The sequence below is a fragment of the Corylus avellana genome, chromosome 6, assembly GCF_965113065.1.
Source record: "Corylus avellana chromosome 6, dhCorAvel1.hap1.2, whole genome shotgun sequence".
NCBI classification, from domain to species: Eukaryota; Viridiplantae; Streptophyta; class Magnoliopsida; order Fagales; family Betulaceae; genus Corylus; species Corylus avellana.
In genome coordinates, this window is record NC_142495.1 from 13,590,400 (window position 1) to 13,599,501 (window position 9,102).

The 9,102-nt window shown below is 35.4% G+C and overlaps 1 protein-coding gene across 2 annotated transcripts; it reads left to right on the forward strand.

Moving 5' to 3' along the window:
• Positions 1-352: 352 nt before the first annotated feature.
• Positions 353-9,102, forward strand: LOC132187774 (beta-glucosidase 11). 2 transcript variants are annotated; one of them, XM_059602202.1, is made up of 12 exons: positions 353-534; positions 667-730; positions 4,144-4,199; positions 4,466-4,541; positions 4,641-4,712; positions 4,869-4,956; positions 5,063-5,318; positions 5,743-5,858; positions 6,068-6,288; positions 6,499-6,660; positions 7,643-7,733; positions 8,655-9,102. In XM_059602202.1, the coding sequence occupies exons 1-12, from the start codon at positions 406-408 to the stop codon at positions 8,893-8,895; spliced, it is 1,572 nt and encodes a 523-aa protein (XP_059458185.1). In that variant the 5' UTR covers positions 353-405; the 3' UTR covers positions 8,896-9,102. The 2 variants fall into 2 exon arrangements, with proteins under 2 accessions (XP_059458185.1, XP_059458186.1); XM_059602203.2 differs by lacking the exons at positions 353-534; positions 4,144-4,199 and having other exon boundaries at positions 712-730.

The window sequence follows — 9,102 nt, forward strand, 5'->3', positions numbered from 1 at the left end:
TTTAGCATAGTTTGATAATTTGATGTACCACTTTAACACACTTTAAATTTGATAAAACTTTTTAAAAAACGACCATTAGTTGATGAGGCTCTTTTTTTCATATGTTTTTTTTACTATTCTTTTCTAACACGGTTTCAAAAAATTAAAAATTATAATTAAAATAAAAAATTTGCACAACAAGTACTCGGTGACTAAATGTAACTGTACTGTTTTCCTTGGCATAAAATATCGTAAAAGTTGGAAATGGTCAAATATGCTTGAGCCGGCGGCGGGGACAGGTTTGTCTTTTGAATAAAGTAAGAGAATTAATTTGGTTCAAGCTGAAAGGATAATAAGCTAAGCCACTCTTTTTCTGGCCGTAAATGAAAGTATTCATTTCGGTAAAAGCTAACAAGCTTTGGGAAGATGCTGAGCCTCTCTTTCTCTCTGCTTCTTCTTATTAATTTAGCAGCTGTAATTTTAGCTGCCGATAGATTTAGCAGAGGAGACTTCCCACCGGGCTTTGTGTTTGGGTCTGGGACCTCAGCATACCAGGTCAGTATATTTATATTAATATAAAAGGCTTTGGAGGATAATATATTTCTTTATATTATTATTGCATTATATGGGTGAGTATTGTTTCCTTATATTCTGTCTTTTTCTCTATTGAAAAATTATAAATGAAAGGTTGAAGGTGCAGCAGACCAAGAGGGTAGGAAGCCTAGCATATGGGATACATTCGCTCATGAGGGTATGCTTTTCTTTGGTTTTGCTTTTTAATGTTATATTCTAATACAACAAACTTGTTCATAATCAAGAATCTGTATCGTAATTATCCTCACTAAGTATTTTTTTTCATGGCAAAACAAAGTATGACATTTTATTTTATTGGAAAAACTGCACGTAGCCCCTCCAACTTACATTTCATTTGTAATCACTACGAACTTTAGAAAAGTGACAATCAACTCCCTTACATTATAGAGCCCTTTCACTGTGCCTCATATGTTAGGATTTTTTTATAGTTATCTCATTTATAAAATAAATGGGATCATGCGTATACAATTAGGAACGAAACCAAGATATTTATTTAGGAAGAGCCGGATATAATTTAAAATAACTTGTTTGCAAATTCTTTGGGGGCAGGCCATTTACTCCCCTTCCACCCATGCATATAATATTCAAATATAGCCTTTTATGTTCCGTTTGTTTCGACCTAATATATTTTCTGCTAGAAAATGCTTTCAGCGGAAAACATTTTCTTGAAAGTTGATGTCTAGCGCGTACGAAAAATCATAATATATATATATTAAACTTTAAATTATGATAATTTCCCGACCGGCTCCCGGCGGTGACCTGGTCGGGTCCCATGAGTCCCAATCGAGCCCAAGTGCAGTCCGAATTGGGTCCTGACTGTTAAATGGCCAGTTATCCCAAAAACTTAAGTTGATAGGAAGAGGTAAATTTAATCATTTAATTATTACTTTAACACTCCTCCTTACGTGTGGGTTCAAACTCCCTTTGGATGGGTCCCGATGACGTCCCAGCTCGGTCTGTCGATTTGAGAATTAGATGTTCAAACTCGAAAAATTGTTTTAGCGTAAAATGTTTTCCGTATTTTCAGGTGTTGGGTATGACGTAAAATAGTAGTGAATGGAAAATATTATCAGTTTGATTGTAAAAACCTATTTAATTTTTGGAAAATGGTTCCACTTCTTAAAACTGTAAGCCATTTTTTTAAGTTTGAGCATTTCATTCTCAAATTGAAAGATCTAAACAAAACATTGCCAAGACTCGACTGGGACACTGTTGAGATCTAGTTAGGACATCAGCAAGATCCCGTTGGGACCTGACCAAGACACTATCGAAACTCGGTTGGGACCCCACTAAGACTCAACTGGGACCCTGTTGGGACTTGAATGAGACCCCACCGAGACACCATTGGGACCCGCTGGGACTCGATTGAGACCCCACCGGGACTCGGTTGGGATCTTACTAGAACATCAATGGGACCCGGTTAGGACACCGCTAGGACCTGACTGGAGCATTGTTGGGACCCGATTAGGACCTGATTGAGACCCTCCGAGACTCCGTCATGGCCCAACCTGGACATCATCAGGACTCGGTTAGGACACTGATGGGACCTTGCTAGGACTTGGTCGGGACCTAATCGGAACCCCGTCAGGACTCAATTGGGGCCTGCCGAGACTCAACTGAGACCTCGCTGGAACCTGACCGAGACATCATCGGGACTTGATTAAGACACCGCCAGGACGTGGTCAAGACATTTTCATAATTTAAAGTTTAATATAATTGAATGAAAATATATATAAAAAACATATTTGTGATTTTTCGTACACGCCAAACATTGGAAAATGTTTTCTAAGAAATTATTGTTCAGGAAAATATTTTTCGCTGAAAACATTTTCCGATGAAAAACATTCTACGTTAAAACAAACAGATCCTTAGCTAATGGCATTAACTTCAATTTTAATTTCCATGCACATGCTACTCCAAACATTACTATAACAGTAACACCTTGGCCTGTTAGGGTTAGGTTTGTTAACTTAGGGTTGGGAGAATGATATGTAACATGCCTCATTTGTTTTTATTCTTTTGACAAAATAAAATGCTAGGATTAAATTTCTAGATTTGATGTAATTAACTAGATATGGAAAATTTTGAAAGAAAATAAATTGGGTACTCGCATAGGTGGCATGTGTTTGTGTAGTGTAGGGTTTGTGAAACTACATTTTCACTTCTACTTGATCAGGTGGCAATAATCAATAGTTAAGATTTAAAGAAAATAAATCTCCTCTCTATGATTTGATGCATTTGACTTAAATCATGAGAATGAATGAAATAAATTTTCTATGTATATATAATAGCAGTAGATTTAAAGCCAGCAAAGATGATATCATCAACATATACAAGTGCAATAATCGTAACCACATAAATCTGGAAAATGCATAAAGATTTGTTCGATTTAGAGGCAATGAAAGCCACTCCAACAACCGAGAACTCAAATTCTGATACCAAGCCTGTGGAACTTGTTTGAGTTTGTATAATGCTTTCTTCGAGAGACAAAAAATCAGGAAACATTGGATTAACAAACCCGAGGTTGAGATGTATAAACAGTCTCTTGCAAATGAGTGTGAAGGAAGGCATTGCTCACATCAACTTATCTCATACACTAACCTGTAGAAACAACCAAGGAAATCATAGCACAAATAACGATTGGCTTAACAACAGGTCTATATGTTTCATAAAAATCTCAAAATCCTTTTGCAAGAAGGTGAGCTTTGTAACATTCAACACTACCATCAGCTTTGTGTTTAATGCGAAAGCCCACTTCGCACCAATAATGTTCATTGAAGCAACCTTGTAAACAAGGGTCCATGTTGGATGTGGGTGAAACAATTGGACCAGAATGAGAAATCAATGAGGTCGAATCACTTGAGATAGAATCAGAGAGATGCAGAAGTTGGTGAAATGGTAGGGGGTTACCATATAAGATGATGATTGAGGGTGATATGTTGATTAAGGTTTGCAAGTAGGGTGAGGATAGAAGATGATGGAGATTGTGTGGAACCATATAACATCACACGGCAATTGTGGTGAAATAACCCACTGAAATGATAGGCATCTCATGAATTGATAGAATATTTACAAAGAGTAACTGCAACACGTCAATTAAACATGGTCTTACTTTACAATATAGAGAATAAAGACGAGTAAATACAAGTGTTAAATACAAGAGTAAATTATATAGTTACGTAAGGTGATGAGAATTGTTATCTGAATGTGGCCAAGCTTTTGAATAATCATGAGAAACTGTGAGAATATTATCTTAAGTGTCGTAATATATACAATAAATAGTATTGTATTCTACCTAAAAATGCAGGATTATCATATACAATAAATAATCTCGTATCTTCTAATGTTCATGAGCTCTAGGCTCCTTGGTGAGGGTAAAGAACACGTGTTTCCTTGCCCCTTGGTCTCTTGAGCATCGGATTCATGTTATTGGTGCAAACTTGATCCTCGAGATCACAAGCATATGCTTAGGCAGTTAGACATCTGCATAGATTTATATCTGCATAGATTTATATGTGTTTGTATCTGATATGCATCTTAGGTGATTGATCTCCAACCTCATATTTTCAGGGAAAATGCATGGAGACAATGCTGACATAACATGTGATGAGTATCACAAATACAAGGTATAAACAATAAGTCTACAGGTTAATTCAACCATTTTGTTGAACAAGAATGAATCTATTCTGCATGAGAGATGTTAATCCCCCGATTGGTTGTACAGGAATGAGAATACTCTTTGGGAAAGGTATTTCTTGTGACAATTAAAAAAAAAAAAACAAAAAAACAAAAAAAAGCCATGACGTAACTAGCTAAGTGTATGTTGATTTTAAGAACCATCTGGTATTAAGATTCTGGCCCTTGAATGATTAGGATAAATCCACTCTTGCAGGAAGATGTCCAGCTCATGGTGGATACTGGCTTAGAGGCCTATAGATTTTCCATCTCATGGTCAAGACTTATTCCAAGTACGATCACCAATCTCTTACTCACATTTAACTAAACAACTAGTGGTGTCTGGTATTTTTCCTCACACTTAAGTTGCTGCACATTTTCTACTTTTTCAGATGGAAGAGGACCTGTCAATCCAAAGGGTCTACAATATTACAACAATCTTATCAATGAACTTATCAGCAATGGTTACTGGCTATTTCCATCATAAATTAAGATAATACTATTTTCTCAGTGTTGTGAGAGTACTTTCAATCTAAGGGAAGGAAGAGTACTTCCAAAATGCTAATTTCTCCATGCCTTTCTCCTACTGATATTTCTTTATTAAATTATTGATCAAGCAGGAATCCAACCGCATGTTACATTACACCACAGTGACCTTCCACAGGCACTAGAAGATGAGTATGGAGGATGGATTGATCGAAAAATTGTGTATGATTTTGTGCTTGAAATGTGCTTATACATATAAAATCTATGCACAAAGTGCAGAACATGGCAAGGTATGTTATTGAATAATCTAGATTTGAATGCAATGCAGGAAAGACTTCACGGCATATGCAGATGTGTGTTTCAGGAAGTTTGGTGACAGGGTTTCACACTGGACAACTGTGAACGAGGCCAATGTGTTTGTGCTCGCGGGTTATGATACAGGATCTCTACCACCTCAACATTGTTCTTCCCCGTTCGGATTTAACTGCACAAGAGGCAACTCCTCAACTGAGCCATACCTGGCAGCTCATCATATCTTGTTGGCGCATGCATCAGCTGCTGTACTCTACAAGGAAAAGTATCAGGTATATAAGCTTCAATATTCCTAAAAGATTATGTTATATGGAATATTTAAGTTGTAGATTTCACGAATGAATGAATTGTACATTAAAATTTTTAGCAAAGATTACTTCGGTAATGTTTCCCTTAAATAAATTCAACGCATATATTATCCTCATTCATCACATAGTAATTTATTGGGATTTTAATAATATGCATGCTCGTTAAACTTTTTCCAGTGATCATGTAGACCATATTTAGTTCTAAATTTCCAACAATTACTTCACTATATGATATCCAATAATGAGGATCCTGTCCAAGTATGTGAGCTCGAAAAAAGCACTACCCGCCATTTAGGCCTTTGTTAATTTTGCGAATGTGTATATATAGAACTTTATTGCTATGGAACTTGACCAAAATGCTCATGAATTTAGACTATGGCCAATGCAGGACAAGCAACATGGATTTATAGGAATCAATCTCTTTGCTTATTGGATAGTTCCTCTAACAAACACAACTGAAGATGCAATTGCCTCTCAAAGAGCCATGGACTTTATGGTTGGTTGGTAAGTTACACATTCATGAATAAAGAGGCATTGTTCATCTATAAATTGCAATGTTAATCTGGTATAGCCCTAAAGGCAAGTAATCATCAAAAAATTTGGGATTCTCTCACTTTTTCAATAAATAAACCATTGATTTTCATTTTGCATCTATAAGCCGTGTATAAGCTATGTTCTGAGTTTATTTATGCTTAGTTTGCATGGCATTGCAGGTATGTGAATCCCTTGATGTACGGAGACTATCCAGATGTAATGAAAAGGAATGTAGGAACAAGACTTCCTACATTCACCAATCTCGAATCTAATCAAGTTAAGGGTTCAATTGACTTCCTAGGAGTAAATTACTATCTCACAGTGTATGTGAAGGACAACTCCAGCAAACTAGAGATGGAGCTCAGAAACTTTAATGCAGACATGGCAGTAGATATAACATGTATGTTCTTTCATATATAAACACTCATCACAATGAAGACTAATTTCAATAGTGATAATTAGATTACCTTTAATTAAGTTGCGTCAGCTTAATGGAGCTTACCAATTCAACTCTGCTAGCCCTGCAGTTGGATTAAGGCTATTCTATTATATCTTACCAAGTCTTTAGAGATGAAATTGAAATAGTTTACTCTTTTCTGAACTGTGGCAGTTACGCAAAAGGATATGTCTTCATCTGAGGTGAGAGAATGCACATTAAACTGTAGAGATGCCAGCTTGAATCAGTTTTCAATTACGCCCTGGGGTTTGCAAGGATTGCTGGAGTACTTTAAACAAGTTTATGGAAATCCTCCTATTTACATTTATGAGAATGGTCTCTCTCTCTCTCTCTCTCTCTCTCTCTCACACACACACACACACACACACACACACCAACACGTTATAGACACAAAAACACATGCAAACGCACATATGCAGACTCCTATAATATGCAAGTATGAGTTGTTCTTGCTCTTTTTCTAGTGAAATTCCATTCAGAGTAGTGCTACAGAGCATTTCAAGTTGATGCATTGTATCTCGGAACTGTTGCATTTGTGTCCTCGTTGTCGATTAGTTATGATGATTTTCTTGTTCGCTTTTCCTTTCTATTTAGGTGATTCATTTTGTACACTCCTTGTGTACTTTGGGATGCCTTACGCTTTTAATAAAACTGATTATTACTTATAAAAAAAAAAAGTGCAATATTTACTTTTCATGATCCTAACCCTCTTAGTATAAGTTTCATGTTTTTAAAAGTAACCTTTGATTCCTCATTTTGAATTGCTAATAGTTGGAAACTAGAAAATTCCAAAGTTCACAGGCATGTTTAGTAAACTCGGTTGCAAGTGAGATGAATTTCTCTGACATTGCCTTCAAATTTAGATTTTGTACAAGCAATTGACAATTTTAGTATAAGGAGTTGATGGATGGATGTAGAAATATATAAAGCAGCATCAAGGGGTGATGGAGATCTGATGGCAGAAGATGAACTCAATCAGGGGAATGGTTTATGTTATTCTGGAAGTATGTAGACATTTTAGGTGCATAACAAGCGATTGGCTGCCTGCTTAAGATGTTGATTCTTGCTTTCAACTGCATGTACCATTTAAAGTAAAAGTGATCAAACAATGAACAAATGAGCTGCTGAAAAATCCATCGAATCCAGCATATTTTGCATTTTCAAATATCACCTTCGCTTTCTTGGGAATTGTTTTTCCTGTTTAGGAGTGGCATAATGTGGCTCAAAATCTAGTTCCCTTATCATTATGTGTTTATCTAATTGAGACAAATTAATCATGCATGTAATGTTCTTACAGGACAAGAAACACAACGTAATTCATCATTGGAAGATTGGCCAAGGGTGAAATACTTGCAGGGATATATTGGGGCTTTGCTTGATGCATTGAGGTATATCCGTTTTCTATTGACCTTATTACAATCTCAAGATATGATCCAAAAGTCCTATAAATAATACCTTCACCATAATTTGGGTGTTTGCAACTCTATCTAGCTGTCATGATCCTACTACTACAATGATTTAAAGGGGAAATTACACTTGCCCGCTATTTGCAATGTTTCTAATGTTTCAATTTTTGTTATGTCCTCCTACCAATTTATCATTGGGGTTGTAATGTCCCTTTGCCGATAAGATTTTATGTTAAATTCTAATGGAGGGTCGTTATGTGTGTTTCATGTGCAATATTTTGACCTAGACGGACTATTATAACTCCATGAAAATTTTGTAAAAATACAACTACCTTTTAAAAAAACACTCCCTCAAATTTTTTTTCTTCCTTTTTTCCTTTTTTCTTAATTTTTGTGCTTCTTTTTTCTTTTTTATTTTTATATCTTATCTTATGCATGGTATTTTTGTCATTTTATATCCCGTGTTATGATTTTTTTGTAAGACGTTACAATACCAATACTATATTAGAGGGAAGACATTGCAAAAACTAAAATATTGGAGAACATGCCAAATATGGTGATAGTTTGACAGGGGATAAGTCATAAGTGTAGTTTCTCCATAAAAATACAATTTGGTCACATATCTCCGTATTGGAGTTCATGTTAATTCCATTTCATACACTTAAGAGAATGTAAAACTAGTTTCTCTGAAGAATTTTAGCTAATATTCTATTCTATTCTATTTTATTTTTTTTTCTCAAAACTAAATTTGATAGGATTTTTAGTACTAAAAACTTGAAATCATTAAATTCCTAGTATTAAAACGTTTCTTTCCATGGATGTATACGTATTATTTATGTGACATAATTCCCTTTTCTGGTTTTCTAATCTTTTTCTCTTTCTCCAATCTCAACTTTCTGAAAGGAATGGATCAAACACAAGGGGTTATTTTCAATGGTCTTTCTTGGATGTATTCGAGATGTTGGATGGCTATAAATCGGGCTTTGGCCTTTACTATGTAGATTTGGATGACCCAGATTTAAAAAGACAACCAAAGCTCTCTGCTCATTGGTACAAGCATTTCTTGAAAGGAGAAAGTGTCAGCTCACATGGGTTTATAGAACTTGAGAAGAATTCATCTTCTCATGCTCACTACTTTCAGTAGATTCTTCCCTAAATTGTTAATGGTGTGCTGGTGGTACTTGATAAAATATACAAATGGAAAATGGTCATTAAGGTAACATTTTTAATGTATATGATAGAGTTGGAGAATAATGATAGAAGAACTCAAACATTTAAGGTGGTCAGCCCTTAGAGGTCTACATCCATTATATGAAATCGTCAATAAGGTAATATTCATTTTTAATGTATT

Excerpts from the sequence above, each read along its gene's own strand:
- LOC132187774 (XM_059602202.1), top strand. The coding sequence starts at position 406 with ATGCTGAGCCTCTCTTTCTCTCTGCTTCTTCTTATTAATTTAGCAGCT. Across the intron at positions 4,542-4,640 it reads ATGGTCAAGACTTATTCCAA|ATGGAAGAGGACCTGTCAAT; the intron begins GTACGATCACCA and ends CTACTTTTTCAG. Across the intron at positions 4,957-5,062 it reads TGGATTGATCGAAAAATTGT|GAAAGACTTCACGGCATATG; the intron begins GTATGATTTTGT and ends AATGCAATGCAG.